General features: G+C 40.1%; 1 protein-coding gene across 9 annotated transcripts in view; it reads left to right on the top strand.

Moving 5' to 3' along the window:
- Positions 1-16,775, top strand: part of Pcdh15 (protocadherin related 15) — a 1,398,279-nt gene that overhangs the window by 1,178,410 nt on the left and 203,094 nt on the right. For all 9 annotated transcript variants that reach the window (XM_037199986.1, XM_037199987.1, XM_037199980.1 and 6 more), the window contains 2 exons: positions 594-687; positions 11,462-11,590. In XM_037199986.1, coding sequence (XP_037055881.1) covers positions 594-687; positions 11,462-11,590 — 223 coding nt within the window. The remainder of the gene's footprint in view (positions 1-593; positions 688-11,461; positions 11,591-16,775) is intronic.

Below are 16,775 nucleotides of genomic sequence, written 5' to 3'. Positions count from 1 at the left end.
AATTGTGACATTGCCTAGAAACAAGGGAGCCTTTTACTTTGAAATGATGACACACAACACCTGTGTGTCTCTCCCAGGAATGAATTAACCATAATGCTGTTGTTTTGCTTGGTTATTCCACTAGAAGGTAAAGAATCATCTCTGTGATCTCATTCAGGTTTGCAGTTTTCTATTATTGGTAAGGATCTCAACAACTTTAAAGAGTTGTTTCCGATTTCAGCAAGAGTCCTAGAATCACACTTTAATACGCAGTTTAGGATTATGGAAAGTGGATAAAAATGATCAAAAATAGCTCTTCCCAGTAGACCCTCTTCTGCTTCATGACATATATAAGAGAAGATACACAATTTTTTTTATTTGTGGGAAGGAATAGAAATGGGGGGAGGGGACAAGGAAAGATAAGGTGTGAACATGTATAAAGGGTAGAGATGGAAGTAGGAAGTGGGAGTGGAAGGAGGAGGGACAGGGATGGGGATAGGGAAGAGAGGGAGGGAGAGGAGAGAGGAGTGACCAGGTCGGTAGGGACCTTTATATCCAATTTGGAAAAAAGAACAGCTCATTGACACACTTTCTGTTTCTCTCTCTGCCTCTAGCACGGGGATTCTCACTCTAGGGAAGGCGCTAGACAGGGAGAGCACCGACCGCTACATCCTCATCGTTACCGCCTCAGACGGAAGGCCAGATGGGGTAAGTGTGGTCACTGGGAAGGGGTTTTCAAAGCAATACTGAAGAAACTGAAGAGTATCCCTACACTCTAAATCCCACGGTACAGACATCAAGAGCCTTATCCACTGAGCCAAGTGCTCCTTTCTCAAAGGGCGTCCCTAACAGATAAACCCATGCTCTGAAACTTTCCTGGTATCTTATCCTTTGATTTTAGGAACTGACCCTTGTGTTCCACACTCATACCATTTTTATCATGGCAACTCATGGTGAACCTGAACTCAGATTTTCTCTATCAAGCACTGCACAGCGGTCAGTCACAAGCAGCAGCAGAGTACCACTTGAGGCTTTCTGAGTTGAACATCCCCCTCTCAGCCCGACTCTGGAAGAGGCAGGACTGAGACAGATTTTAAGTGCATATGGGTCAAATGAGGCCATAGGTATCCACATGGATCACTCAGGATCTGAGGAAACCTTAATGATCTCCAGTTTCAGCTGCCCATAATTTTAGAGAGGTAAATTCCATTTTGCCTTTTTTTTTTTTTCTGGTCCTAATCATCAGTTTTCAGAATAAATAAATTGGGCTGGGTGGTGGTGCATGCCTTTAATCCCAGCACTTGGAAGGCAGAGCCAGGCAGATGTCTGTGAGTTCAAGACCAGCCTTTTCATCTTCCTGGAATTTGTTTTTGTTTGCTTTGATTCTTTCCTGTTTTAACCTCTGGTGAGTGAACTCAGAGCCTGACCTGAGCCTCTAGCACAGATCACTACTACAAGAGTCTAGATTTAAAAATCATTTGTTTATGTTCCTTCAACCCCTTTGCTCACTGTTTCCATATCTGGATTTCAAAGCATCGTAGTATGTGTAAGTGCACAAGTACAAGGCAGAGGTCAGCCTCAAGCCTTGACTCAGGAGCTGTCCACCATGTTTTCTGAGACAGGGTCTCTCCTTAGGAACTGGGCTTTCAGCTTAGGCTGGCTGTCCATCGAGCCCGAGGATTTGTCTGTCTCAACACCCCTACCATAGGACTTACAAGCTTGTGGCACCATGCCCAGTTTGTTATTCAGGTTACTCATGCTTGTAACACACGGACTTCACAGATTGAGCCGTGCCCCCAGGCCCCATGTTTCATCTCCTTTAGCCAACTGCTTGCCTGCCAACTCAACACAGCTGCCTAGAAACGGTTTTGAACCTATTAAATGAGTGGGTGCGGGTCATCCAGGTCAGCAGGATCATACCCCAGTTTCCTTGAAATGACCTTGCTGCTTTCTGTGGCACCTTGACTGTGAGAGTGTGTTTCTAACCTTTACATCAGGAAAATTTACCAAGATGAAACATAGCAAATTAATACTGAAATAATATTAAAGTCTTCATAAAGTTAAGAAAAAATAGAGATAACTGGCCATTATATTCTTCCCATAAGAACTACTTGACATGTTAAAGATTTTGATAAGTACTATGCAGATAATAAAATATGCAGTTCAAAGAATATTGAGACTTGTATGATTTGTAGCGTGCTGATGTTACACCAAGGTGCAGGCATCAGACTCTTTAGGAAGAAACTGCAACTCATCTGATGACTAAATATTATTGATTTCTTGTAGACAAATTTCTAAACAGTTTTATTAAATAAGAAACACAGAGTCAAATACAGAGGTAATAGCCAAAGAGATCGGAGATTCTTCCCATCTGACTTGTGTTTTTATTGCCTTCCTGTTCTGCCTTCTCATTGGCTCTAAGACCAGTCACATGACTTCCTCACCATTGCCTGTCTATACAGACGTCCAGGTCTATATTTGGTACTAGGTACTAGTGTGTCACCACACTTGGCTGTGTCCTTGACCACACAGAGACTCTGCCTGCCATGTAATTGGATTAAGGGCATGTACTACCACCACCTGACTCCTGTTTATGGCTATGTGACCTCACTATGTGACCTCTGATCTCCAGGCAAATTTTATTTATTAACATACAAATAAAAATCACATTTCAGCACAATTAAAATATCACCATAATTTCTTCCAATTTTTGTTTGTCTTTTCCTCAATTTCTTAATTCCCTTAAGAAAAATTTTCATTTCCTCTTTAAGGGCCTCTATCATCTTCATAAAGTTATTTTTAAGGTCTTTTACTTCTGCTTCCTCTTCATTGGGGTGTTGTTCGGGTGTTGCTGTTGTAGAATCACTAAGTTCTGGTGGTGCCATATTGCTCTTTATGTTGTTGAATGTATTCTTACACTACTGTCTACCCATCTGGGCTGGGGTGATTATGGGCACAGGTGTTGATTTTTCCTCCAATCAGTGCAGGTGGGGTCTGTGCCTCTGGGTGCTGCTGATGGTTGATGGAGGGCCAGGGGATGGGTTCCTTGTTTGTGTTTGTGGTTGAAGGTTCCGGGGTCCAATGGGTGGCTGGGGTGGTGGAGCCCTCTGCCTGCAAGAGTTTTACCTGCTGACCAGCTGCTGGGGCTGAGATGGGTGGAGGAGGGGCACAGGATGTGCCTCAGCGCCAAGGGCCCAGAGACAAGGGCTGGGAGATCAAGAACTCACCTCTTCCTCCCTGATTAAAGACAATGAGTCCAGGAAAGGGCAGGTCTTCCAGGAGCACTAACAAAACACAGCACATCAAGGAGTGGATTGGAGGATGGGGACAAAGGTGGGTGAGGGAGACTGGAGGGAGAAGACAGAGGGGAGGCTGTGGCCAGAATGTAAAAAAAAAAATTTCAAAATTTCAAAATAAATAAATAAAAATTACTGAGTCACCTGACCAGCCAATAACAATGGAGAGGGGATGCTAAGGAAATGGAGGAGGAACTATTAAAGTAACTTTTTAAAGGGTATAATTAGAGTAAAGTGACATTCAGGCCAACCATGGGTACGAGGGTAGAAAAAAGGATACACATAGCATTGGGGTGAATCAAAATGTCAGTCGGGAATTAATGGCAGTGACATCACCGGGGATATTTTAGGCCTACCCTTAAAAATAAAATGCCTCAGAGAAGGGACGAGATGGGGAACAGCCAGCATGTTCCCTGTCTGGAGCAGACACTGTCTGCTAAGCCTGCTGCTGCCCGTTCACGCAAGCCTTCTATTACAGCTACTCTGTTACAGCAGGGAGCTTTCTGTCATTTGCATGTGGATCAGGTCTGCTCTTTGGGTTACAGCCATTCTAGGTTTCGATTCTTCTCACTCTTTAATCATTAAGATCTTATTCAGCTTTAAAAATGTGTTGCTTTGGGGTAAGTTCTGAACTATTTTCAAAAGTTTGTATTGAAAATATTGAAATGTTTGTATTTTTGACCAAGCGTATTTGATTTGAAAATTTCAATCATTTATGTAATTTGTTTTAGATAGATAGGAGAGAGAGAGAGAGAGAGAGAGAGAGAGAGAGAGAGAGAGAGAGAGAGAGAATTTTATTTTTAATGGGGAGTTGTGCACATGGGTGCAGTTCCCTTCAGAGGTCAGAAGAGGGCACTGAAGTTATGATGTCACAGGCTGCCCACAGTGAGTGCTGGGGCTGAAGTCAGCATCTTGGCAGAAGCAGTACCAGCTCTTAACTGCTGAGACATCTCTCCAGCACCCAGAAAAATTTTTTTATAGGTGCTTATACAGCCAGTACCTGAAGAACGAACTATACAATACAATCATAATGTATTTTGTAGTCTAATAACACTTCTCTTATTTGAACTTTTTAACTTAAATCTTTTGTGCAGCCATAACAAAATAATTTTTTAAATTAATAACCATGGAATTTTAAATAAATGCATAGTGAACATGGGCCAGGGGTAGTCAAGTTTTAACTGAATAAAAAATAAGTTAAAATTAATTTGTAGGAAACAAATTGCCAGGGTAAATTTTTTTATGAAAATTTCTTGTCTCTTTGAATACTGATGGGAAGATAAATAAGGACCACTCACACTGTGTTTCTCATTTTTAATTTTGAAGAGGGTTTTTTTTTACTTAATTTGACTTTCTTACATTTTTTTCTTTTCTGTTTTCATTCTGAATAATTAAAAAACCTCAGCAAGCTATGTAGATTTTATTAATCATCACAGGCGTAAGTCGTTTTTCACATATTAATAATTACATTCATTTTTCACATATTAATAATTATATTCATTTAGAGTTGCTACTTATTTATGAGCTTGCCGAAGTGTAGCTGGAATAGGTTTTGATGGAACGTCTTGTGTTTGTTGGCCTTTAAGCTGTTACACATTATGGAGAGTATTTGCAGTAACAGCTTGTAGGTTCTCAGATCCATGCTTCCCTTTTCCTTTGAAGGGTTTTACACTTATTCTGTCTTTTTAAGAAAGTTCATGTAGCATTTCTTAATAATGCCCAGTCCAACAAAATCAGACTAAAACAAAATTTGATTGAAAATCTGGGCAAACTTTACTATCTGTTCATGGATATAATTTGATGATCACACATTTCTCGTTCTCTCTCTATGACTAGCTTGCCCTTGCATAGGATGCGTCTGCCATATCTACAGGGCCTCCGAGGGTCAGGGAGGGGGTGAGGAGGGAGACCGTGTGTGCTCTGCCTTCCATCCAGTCCTCTCAGTCTTTCTTCCATGTCCCAGATGGACCTCTTCTCTATCCCACCTTTATAAATGATTCTCTAGTTTTTGGTTTTCCCCCTTGAAAGTTTCTCCAGCTCAGCCTCTCAATGGCAGGAAGAAGATTTTTCCAAATCACAGAGTAAATTTGGTGACCTGAATAGACTCTCCTGCCTCTTGATACTGGAGCTTCATGAAGGCTGGCTGCTAAAATAATAATAATAATAATAATAATAATAATAATAATAATAATAATATAAAACAATATTTTCCATTAATATTCTCTAGGTAGTATGCCCACTACTGAATTTCTACTTCCTTGTTTTATTGGCATAAAAAAAAATCTACCTCTTAAGTCACACATTCTGATTTTCTCAACCTTTTAAATTTCCATTTTTACAAAAAAAAAATTTCTAAAATATGAATAAACTTTTTGTTATTCGGATGCAGGGACTGTGTGTTCTATAAGTAACTTCCCCACCCCCCACCCCAGCCATTATTGTGGTTCATTGACTTTACAGCTGGGTGAAACTTCCAATTGCTTTTCTCCCTTGGTAGCTTGAATAGCATCTTCTGATCCTGTGAGAGCTAGTCCTTGTTAAAGAGGCTTCCAGGTCAGCTTCTGCATTAGGAATGGGAGCCTGTGTCCACTTCTCTTTTCAGTTTCTAGGACCCCATCTGATGATCAGTGCTGCAGGCCTTGTGCATGCTGAGGTCTCTGTGAGTGCATTTTCTTCTAAGTCCTGTGTCAAAAATATGTGGTGTGTTCAGCAATGGGGTATAATCTTCAAGTTTGGAGCACCAAAGGACAATGATAATAGTCTATATTGTTTTGGAATCTTCTGGTTACCCCACAACCAACAACTTGCAGAGAGAGTTCCCATTCTTGGAACTGAGGGTTTTGTTAGATAATACATGGCTCTGGGTAGAGGGCATTATTCCCTAGTGTGGAATTCTGCATGTGTTTAAATCACCTTGTAAAATACTATATTTGTCTGTGGCTTTTGCAGACATTCCTAGTATGATTTAACCTTCCTCCCCCCTACCTATGTATTTACCTCGATACACCATCCTGAGTTAAAGTCTTCCTTGTTTTTACTATTTCTGCCTTCATAATGCCTGAGTCCTACTATCTGCCTCTCTGGAGATCCTTTTCTGTACCCCTGCCCTGTGGAAGCCCTGCTGGGAGACTGGTTCCCACAATTTATGACAGCATACTCTTGAGGAGAGAGAGATAAGAGATATTAGATAGAAGGATAGAGGGAGGAGAAACAGAGACATAGGATAACCTCCGGAGGGCCTGCACTAGCTTATCCTTATCCACCAGCCCCTTCTGTCTCATCTAAAGGGCCCTGTGTAGGAATGCCAAAGGGTGGAACAAAAGACCTCCCCCTAGCACAGCCAAGTGCAGACCCTTCCAATCACCTGGTAACCGCACACATGGTCAAGCAATCCTCTAATGCAGCCCTGCTTGGTGAAGGAAGTTCAGATCTCACTAGGACACCTTTGTGGGCTTCCACATTGCCCCAGTGGTCTCCTTTTGTTTTCCTGATATCTGCACTTGCAATATAAATACATCTTAAGATTCAGAGTTGGGAATCACAAATAAGAAGGCCTTTGTTTTCTCAGTCTGTGTTTCCAGTTCTACCCCCTTACCTGAAATGTTTATGATTTCATTTATTTTTTTTAAAGCTGAATAGTATCCACCATGTCTATGTGTGTTTTTATTATCCATTCATCAATGGAAGGATATTTAGCTTGTTTCCATTTATTCCCTAGCTGTTGTTGAAAAGGCAGCAATGAACTTGGCTGATTACACATCTGTGAAGTAGGATGTTGATCCTTTGGGCCTATGCCAGGGAGTGGTATAGCTGGGTTGTATAGTAGATTTACTTTCTGCTTTTTGAGGATTCTCCGCACCAGTGAATGGGGGTCCCCTTTAATCACTTCCTTACCAGCATTTGATTTCAGCTCTGTTCATCTTGGCCCTTCTGATTGGGGTGAGCTGACATCTCAAGGGAATGTCAATGTGCATTTCCTCAATTGCTAAGGGATGTTGAATAACTTTGGAGATATTTCTCAACCATTTTTATTCCTTCTTTTGAGAGCTCTCTGTTTAGAGCCATGGCCCATATTTTTCTATTTTTAATTTTTTTTATTATTTTTATGTGCCTGAGTGTTTTATCTACACATATATATGTGCACCACATATATTCCTGATACCTACAGAGGTCAGAATAGAGTACTGAGTCCTTTAAGACTGGAGCTACAGTTGTGAATCACCATGTAGGTGCCAGGCTAGGAATCAAAACAGGGTCCTCTGCAACATTAAATACTCTTCAACACTGAGCCAAATCTCTAGCCCTCCTTCCCCCTTAGCCCATTTTTACTTGGGTAATTTGTAATCTTGTTTCTTTTTTTGTTTTTGAGTTATTTGTAGATTCTGAATTAATGTCCACGCTGCACTTTAAAATATTTTATTTTTCATTTATGTCTAAATTTATTTTAAGAATATTTCACTTCTTTTTCTTTTTTCTTTTATTAAAAGTAGGATTTTTTCCTCATGGAATATATCCTGGTTAAGGTTTACCCCCTGTTTCACCTCCCAGTTCCTCCCCATATTCCTTCATATCGGATTTACACCTTGATAAGAAGCCTGGATGGCTGGGGTAGTAGCTCTATGGTATAGTCTTTGCCTAGCATGTCCAGAACACTGGGTTCAATCTACAGGTCCATGTGTTTCCCCACCCATTCTCTTATTATATGTTTATAAATAAATATTTTCACTTAGAACTTACATCACTAAAAAAGCATCATCATTCATTTTACCAGTTAATGCACTTAAATTTTAGACATCTTAATTCTACTTCCAAACTAGTTTCTAACAGTTTAAGAAATTAGCTTGATAGGCTCAACAACGTTTATGATATAACAGGCAACAGAAATAATACACCTTCAACTGTAATATTTTCTAACCGAGAATTTCTTTGTATGAATGATTGTACATTGCTTCCTAGACCATGAAAACTTTGGAAAACCAAGGATGCTACACAAATATCTAATTAAGAGCCATCACAGTCAAAAAAATTAGTTTATGCTGCTATGGAAACATCTACTTTCATTAGTTGAGAACAGAATATATATATTTCAACATCCATCTATTATTGGAAATAAAATCACAGAGGTAATCAAAGTGGGTAAAGACTAAAGGTGATCAATGATAGTATTTAGTACTAAAAGAGAAGAACTTCTAACTAGTAGGATTATAAGCGATGCAACTATAAAGAAAATAATAAGCAATTTTCACAGTAAGAATAGTTATTTATTAGGCTTATTGATTTGATATTTGTTAGTGTCATATGACAAATTGACTTACAGAATTGTGAAAGTGGTCCTTTTATCGTACCTTTAGTTCCACAGACTGTGTTCATTTCTTGGTAATCAACTTTTAAAACCTAGAATCTGTCCTTAGTGTGAAACATGATCCATGTTGAATCATATAGAGTGACCATCTTCCTGACCAATCTAAAAATTGAAATGATCATGCCCTATAACCAGGCAGTCTGTGACTACATCAACATGGTCAAAAGAGTGTGGCCAGCAGATGTAAAGTGGAGCCAGAATCATGTGCAGTACTGACCCCTGCACCACTTTGAGAGGAGAGCTGTCCCTTTCTTAAGAAACGCACAAGCTAGAAATTACCCAGCAATGTGGATTCTGTCATTTCCTATAAAACTCAGAACAACATGGGAAAGTATGCCCAAGCTCCCATCAGTGTGGGTTCTCCACTCAGTGATGACTCAGTTCCCCTGTGTATCAACCAGCCACAGGTCACAGTCTTTGACAGTGGATCCAAGAGTCTGTAAGCCTACTCCTCCATGGGAGAATCTAAAAACATAATAGATGGATAGGAAAGGCAGAGGTGGACATAAAGGTGTCCAGGGAGCTTGAAGAAATATCAGGGACTCTAGTACAGCCACTCTGAGGTTTTAGCTTCAACTGCTAAATTTAATACCATGTTCACCCTCAGGCAAATTGGGAAATACTGCTGCTATAAAACACATTTTTAAAAAAAACCTGGTTTCATTTCTAACACAACTTGAAAAGAAATAACATTTGTTAAAATATTTTTCTGTTATAAAAGCAATGTAGCTTTCTGGGAGAACATTTGAGAAATATATAAATGTTACAAGGGAAAAATAAAACACCTGCACTCCATCTACTCAGAAAACATTTTAATTTCTTTCTATAAATCCACAGTATGTGTACACACATGTGTATTTGTTTGTTTGCATCTCTAAAATTAAACCATTTCATTGGAAATGTATACAGAGTAGAGCACACAAACCATACCTGGAAGGCTTGATGAATTTCTGTAGTAAGAAAGCAAATGTAAGTATAGCCCACTGCAAGAAACAAGTTATCCCATACTTGGGTACTTATCTAACCCTTGTGTGATGTAGTACTTCCTCCAGCTCTCCTTCTTACTGCCCTGTGTTGACTCCATTCAGTGTGTAGGGCTCTTGATGATGTCAGTGAAATCCTGTAACTACATGTGATGGTGTGTGACTTCTGTCCCTCAACCTTATGTTCCAGAACTATACTACAGGGTTGTTCATGACATTGGGTCATCATATGCATAAACACCTTATAAATATCTGCTATGGATGGGCATTGGTTAGTTTCTACATATGGGCTACAAAATGTTGTTGTGACTATCCTCATGTCTTTAAATCAAAGTTTAGTTGAACATTAAATACATATAAATCATGTACATGTAGCTCTAAATTATGGAAGAGTAAGCCACCAAAGGACTCAAATAAACAAGCCACCCATGGCCAGCATCTCTCTTTGATGCATGAGGAGTTCTAAAGACAGCTGAAGATGTTATATAATAGACATGGAGGTTTAGGATAAAGTTACATGGAAGAATGCTCTTGATTTTGTTAAAGCAGAGAGAGTTTAAAATACAAGTCTCAGAAGCTGGGACTGAATCTGAGGTAAGGCATCATTACTCCTACAGTCAAATGAGGAGTTACATTGTTTTCAGCAGAACGCACAGACATTTACCAGGCCATTCCATTCTGGCAGCTGAGGAACCCTAGTTGGTCTCTTTTTACTTGTTGACTGCCACACAGCATCCATTGAGTCACCCACTACAGTTCATGCTCTGTATCTAGTTTCATTGCAAATTGCATACACGTTAGTGTTAGTAGAAACTCTTTTTCTCTGGTTTCAGGGCTCAATGTGTTCATATTTTCTTAAACAAATCTTGTACCAATCTCTCATGGGATTTCTATCCTCTCTGTTCCTCTTATATTTCAGTGGCCTGTAATTAAGCATTTTAATATCATAGCATACTATATGCTTCCCCTTGCAAGTTAGGGTTCTTTCCTTCAGTGTTTGCTCTTTACCTCCTGTAACCCACCCCACACTGAGACGGAGGTGAGGGAGAGGCCAAGGTTAGATGGAGGCTCACGCTCAAGTCACACATGACAACAAACTTACTGATACCAAGACCTCTATAAACATTGTCTGGTTCACTAAGCCAAGATGTCCCTGTAAGAAAAGAGCATCCACAAAAATGGCTAGCTTACCTGACACTAATGCCATTGTCTGGGGACCTAAACACAGCAATTTCCATAATAATTTAATAAAATCATCATCATCATCATCATCATCATCATCATGGGGCTCAAATTCTTGGTTTAAATATAAACATTGAAACTTATTAAGGTAATATATTCTGGCAGTATTACTTTGCATGAAAATATTTATTTATATACAATACTATTTGATAGTATATATAAATATATATATAGTTATACAGTGAAACACATAAGTGATGAAAACTACAGGATTAATATATATATATATATATACATATATATATATATATATTAGTATATCTATGGATAAAAGGGTTCCTGTGTGTATAAACAAATGCTCACTACCTATAAATGTGAATTAAATAAAGGTGGCATCACCTGAAAGGTAAGCCTCCAGGAAATACTTGACATTCTCAGGAAGACATGTGCACTTTAATATTAGCATTGGCTTTCCCCATTTTTTTTCAGTTGTTTGAGGCTTTCGAGCTGATTCTTTTAATGTTCTGTGTCTTTTTTCTTTGGAAAGCTAAGGACCAAGATGCCTTCCAGATAGAGAAAACCCCCGGTGGACCCTTGGCTAAATCCCCAGTGACAGCAGCTCCCCTGCCTCTCACAGTCTTCTTCTCTCTTCCTTTAAGACCTCCACTGCCACTGTGAACGTGGTGGTGACAGACGTCAATGACAACGCTCCCGTGTTCGATCCCTATCTGCCCAGGAATCTCTCCGTGCTGGAGGAAGAGGCCAATGCCTTCGTGGGTCAAGTGAGGGTAAGTGGGATGATCGTGTAGCTTAAATGTTGTGTGGAGAGACCTCATTTCTTACATTGTAATTTTGAGGAGAGATGCAGCTCAGGTGATCTAGTAACTGGTACTCTTTGGGTACTCTTTGTGACCATTTCATAGTCAGATCCTGTACAGTTGATTTTTAATTGTCATAGTTAATGATATGTAATTTAAACATGAGTATATGTTAGAGTACTCCTTTATGACTTAACCCATATAATTTTTTTCTGGAAAAAAATTAAATGTGTCTAGAAAACTGTGTATTTTAGTATGCCATTAGGTTTGACTGGGGCCCTTCCCAATACAAAATATAGAACATTAGATGTGAATTTGTTTGACATTATAAATCTGTCTTTAGACTCTACGTTTTGTGTGTATTCCTGCATGCTCTAGGATTAATTTATACTCCCTCTACTTCCTGTGTGGATGTGAAAGTCACATCTGCAGTATTTATCTTCGTTGCTAGAGAAGAGCCCATGGCTTTGTGCACATCAGTGGAACGCTCATCCACTGAGAAATAGCCTCAGCTCTGCGGTTGCTTTTGGCAAACTATCTCCTTTCTCTTAAGGTATAGCCAGGTTCTCACACTTGGTCTGTGCCTAATCTCCAGCACAGCTTGTGGTTTGGAAGCCATAAGGGAAGAGGTGCCTAGAGGCAGATAGTATCCTCTGAAGCTCCTCCTGCAGATGAAGCATGGAAGTGTCCTCTAGAGGCATCCTCCTGGGAAACATCTGAGACAACTAACATTATAAATGGGATGCTGGTTTGGTTCAGTTTCACTGAGATCAAGCAGTCCATTGATGGGGGCCTCTGGTGAGGACAAACACCACCACACAGTTATGCAGCTGAGCTCTCTGCCCATGTCTGGATCCAGGAACAGGGAGAAATACCTTATAAGAGCATGCTCCAAAGGAGACAACAATCTCCACATTTCAGAGGCCACCATCTTCCAGTAGTGGGGACAATCTTTCAACAAAAGGACTATGAGAGAACATTTAGTCAAGTCCCAGCACCCAACAATGAATGAAAGTCAGTCACCTAGACCTCAATGTTGTTTTGTTTGTGTTCTGACAAATAAAGCTTGCCTGGAGATCAGAGGGCAGAGCTAGCTACTAGTTAACCATAGAAGCCAGGCAGTGGTAGCACACACCTTTAATCCCAGCACTTGGGAGGAAGAAGCAGTAAGATCAGGAGTTCAAGGTCATGAACTGGGCTACATGAGATTGAACTAGTCTAAAAGAGAAATAGAGCCAGGGAGTGGTAGTGCGTGTCTTTGATCCCAGCACTAAGGAGGTGGAGACAGGATCTCCGCCCCCATTCAGTCAGAGGATTCCTTGAGGTAAGAAGTTTCTAGTGGCTGCTGCTCTGCTTCTCTGATCTTTCAGCTTTCACCCTCGATATCTGACTCTGGGTTTTTATTGATAAAACTAATTAGGATCACACATCACCTCATATCTAGGTGTCAGGCCCTGTTCTATCGTTATGCTCATTTTCTCAAAGGAGTTTGGTTGGTTCTCTAAATAAGCATTTTCTAGAATTTGCTACTTCTTAACCAAACATAGAGTCTAGAGTCTAGTTTTTAATGGAATCTTCTCTGACTGTGGAAGATGTTTTCTTTAAATGGCTTGAGGTTGTCACATCAGGTCGTGGGATTTTTCCCCCTTTTTTGGTATGTGTGTGTGTGTATGTGTATGTGTGTGTGTGTGTGTGTGTGTGTGTGTGTGTGTGTGTGTGTGATGTATGTTTGTGCATGTATGGAGGCACATGTGAGTGTGCTTGCATGTGGATGTCTGGGTTGAAGTTGATGCCAGCAAACACCCCGGATTGCTTTTCCACTTTATTCAGTGTGGCAGGCTCACTCAATCAAATCCAGAAATGACTAATACATCTAGTCTCCACAGCTAGCTTGCTCTGAGGATCCCTTATCTCCATCTCCAAGGTTGGAATTATCACCATAACCACCTGTCATTTACATGAATTCTGAGGATCTAAACTCTGGTCCTCTCACTTCCACACAAGTACTTAAACACTGAGCCACCTCCCACCCCAGGTCCTGAGAGTTTGATTAGCTAGTTTGAACCAGCCTTTCTTCTCTCGTAGCTCTGTCAATACTATGACTACCAACTCCATGGTCATTGTCATTTTCTGTCACTTGTCTCCAATCCAGATGAGAGTGTACTTTACATTTTCCTTCCACTCCAACTCACCACAAGGGAGAACCTTGAACCACTGTGATGTCAAAGATGCTACCATGGCAAACTCAAGAACAGATGTGAAGCCATCCATGTGACGGATCCACTCCCTCACACCAAGTCTAGTGTCAAGTACCACATGTAGATTATACAAGGAAATCACAGGTGACAGAAAACTTAGAAATAGTTTCCTAAGGTCTGGGGAGGTGGCTCAGTGGGTAAGGACACTGCATAAGCACACACCCCTCACTTTGAATCACCGGCAACCATATCACCAGCCAGATGTGGCCACAATGCACCTGACAGAAAGATCACTGGGGCTCACTGGCTGCCAGCCCAGCTCCAAGTTCTGTGGGAGACAGTGTCTTGAGGGGATAAGATGGAGATTGCTGGCAGAGAACACTCAGTGTCCTCACTGCCTTCTGTGGTGCCCATAGGGGCATACACACCCACATATACATCTGCATACACTATATACGTAATCAATAAACACACACACACACACACACATAAATAGCTCTAGTACATTCAGGTAGTACTAACAGTGAGGCAAGGACAATTGTAGGATGAAAGGACCCAAAAAAGGGATAGTCATTAGACCAACTACCGCTTGGGAAGCAGGTGATGAATATCAGGGTGCATTGAAGGAAGCTACACACACTTGTACAAGAACTATACTCTTAAAAAGTCATTGATGCTGGAAAACTCAAATGCTGAACTCTGAGTCATGGCTGCTACCAGTCCTGAAGGTAGAGTGGCACACTGTGGCCTCCCTTTATCCATCATAAGCAAATGGGCACACTCTTTCATATGGGTAATAAATGAGATGGTGGGTGCTAGGAGGTAAACACCAACAGAGTATGACAGATCCTGTGAGAGCTGGGCACAGGACTCTGATGGTTACTACAAGCCACCAAGAAAGGTAACAGAAATCTACACTAGAAGCTGGTGTGGAAACATCATGGCGATGCCTAGAGAGACACACAGAGGATGGGCATTGGGCAAGAGGGACAGAGGGAGACGGGGAATCTTCTTCAGAACAGTCATTACGTAATTAAAAATAGGAAGTAGGAACGTGATGCACCATATTTATCATAAACAAAACATCCTTCAGCATTAAGGTTTTTCTATACCATGTTTGTTGTAGATTAGGGGACTCAAAAAGAGTCTAAAATGTGGAAACACCAGATGTGTAGGTGACAATGTTTAATTGCTGTCATGGGAGACTCTCCATACACGGGGAGAAATAGACAGTGGGTAAGAATCCAGTCATGAGGTTTAAGCCCATCACTGATTCCATTATGCTCCCCACTGTGAAACACCATATTGTTTAAAACAGATTCTCTCATATAATGACTGCTAAGATGAAGCAGATATTCAATTATCTGTGGAAATTATCATTCACACTTTCTTATCTAGAATTAAAGGCAGAGAGTTCAGACAGTATATAAATAAATACATGAGTAAATATGAATAAGGTTATCAACTTGTAGTTAATTTTTATTTTCTTCTTTCTTCATGTTACCATTTCCTCCAGTGACTCCTGGAAAGGTATTGCATTAATACACACACACACACACACACACACACACACACACACACACACACACAAACACACACACACACACACACTTACTCATTTTTGCATTGGATGAGAAATGGTATAGAACACATATTTCAGTTTTGAAAACTGAACCCTGAACTAGCACTCACCGTCTCAGGCAGTGATCTTAGATGTTCATTGGTCTGTGACATTTCCACACAAAAGCAGAACAATTTTGAAAGTACAAAAGAAGAGAAAAACACCCCAAACAGCCCAGTATCCATCTGACTCTGCAGCTCTGAGAACATTGTAATGTTCTTCCAATGGAATTTTGATGCCTCATAATGGTCTCCTGTTGCTACCTAATGATAATTATATAATACATTAATTTCACTAAATGACTCATGATCTTCTTGTAAAATTTAATTTTAATTGTCACCGCACACTATTAGGACAGATTCAAAGCCAGGATACATATGGTTAATTACTGCCCTAAGCTTGAGTTATTGTTTTCTCTTCATGCTCTAATGGTGTTTTAATATGAGCAATCCAATGTTTAATTCAAAAGCTGAAGAAATTTTTGTTTACTTTTTTAAAAAGTTATATAGTAAGGAGTATGCCTTAAAAATATTTAATATTATACATGTCAGTTTTTTGAGTGAAATTTCATTAGCAGAATATAGTATAAACTATCAACCAGCAAATATTAATGTAGATCTTACTATTCACAAGTAACTAATTAAGGTTAAAAAAGAGAAGCTCATCAATATTTTCCAATTGCTTGAAATAGAGAAGTAGTAATGGAGGAACTATACATAGAATAAAACCTAGTCACATAGCATGAACATGTGCCTGTCCAACTGGTGTGGTGTGGTGTGTGTGTGTGTGTGTGTGTGTGTGTGTGTGTGTGTGTGTGTGTGTGTGTGTTTGTGTGTGTGTCTGTAGTTACAGAAGAGATGGAAGACATTACAGGAGTCTGAGGTGCCCAGGACAGGTTTCAAAAGAAAACAGGTCATTTTTAGTTCCTTTTCAACCACTACTAACATTTTAGTTTGAGAAAAAGGGAACTAAACTAAGATTGTGAAGCAGTAAGAGGTTAAAATATGATGGGATTCATGTGATAGTTTGGGACCACTGAAGCAGAGAATCAGACAGATCATTGAAGATGTGCTTGAACTAGTCCTGATACCTGTGAATAGTAAGAGCAATAGGGATCAGTGTTGCTCATAATCATGTAACCCAATAGCTCCCAACAAAAGGAAACTGCCAATATAATGTTTTTTGGACTCTGTCATAATATTCCACAGGATATCACCTGTAGTGGCCATGACTTCACTATTGATAGAATGGGACCCTAGAATTCCCTGTAGTGACTGTAAGTGTCTTGATTTTAACACACTGGATGCTTTGGCCCATCTCTGCGTGGATGGATATC

The sequence above is a fragment of the Peromyscus leucopus genome, chromosome 16_21 (assembly GCF_004664715.2).
Source record: "Peromyscus leucopus breed LL Stock chromosome 16_21, UCI_PerLeu_2.1, whole genome shotgun sequence".
Classification (NCBI taxonomy): Eukaryota; Metazoa; Chordata; class Mammalia; order Rodentia; family Cricetidae; genus Peromyscus; species Peromyscus leucopus.
The sequence above is the reverse complement of the archived record's forward strand: the minus strand, read 5'-3'. Positions and strand labels throughout refer to the sequence as shown.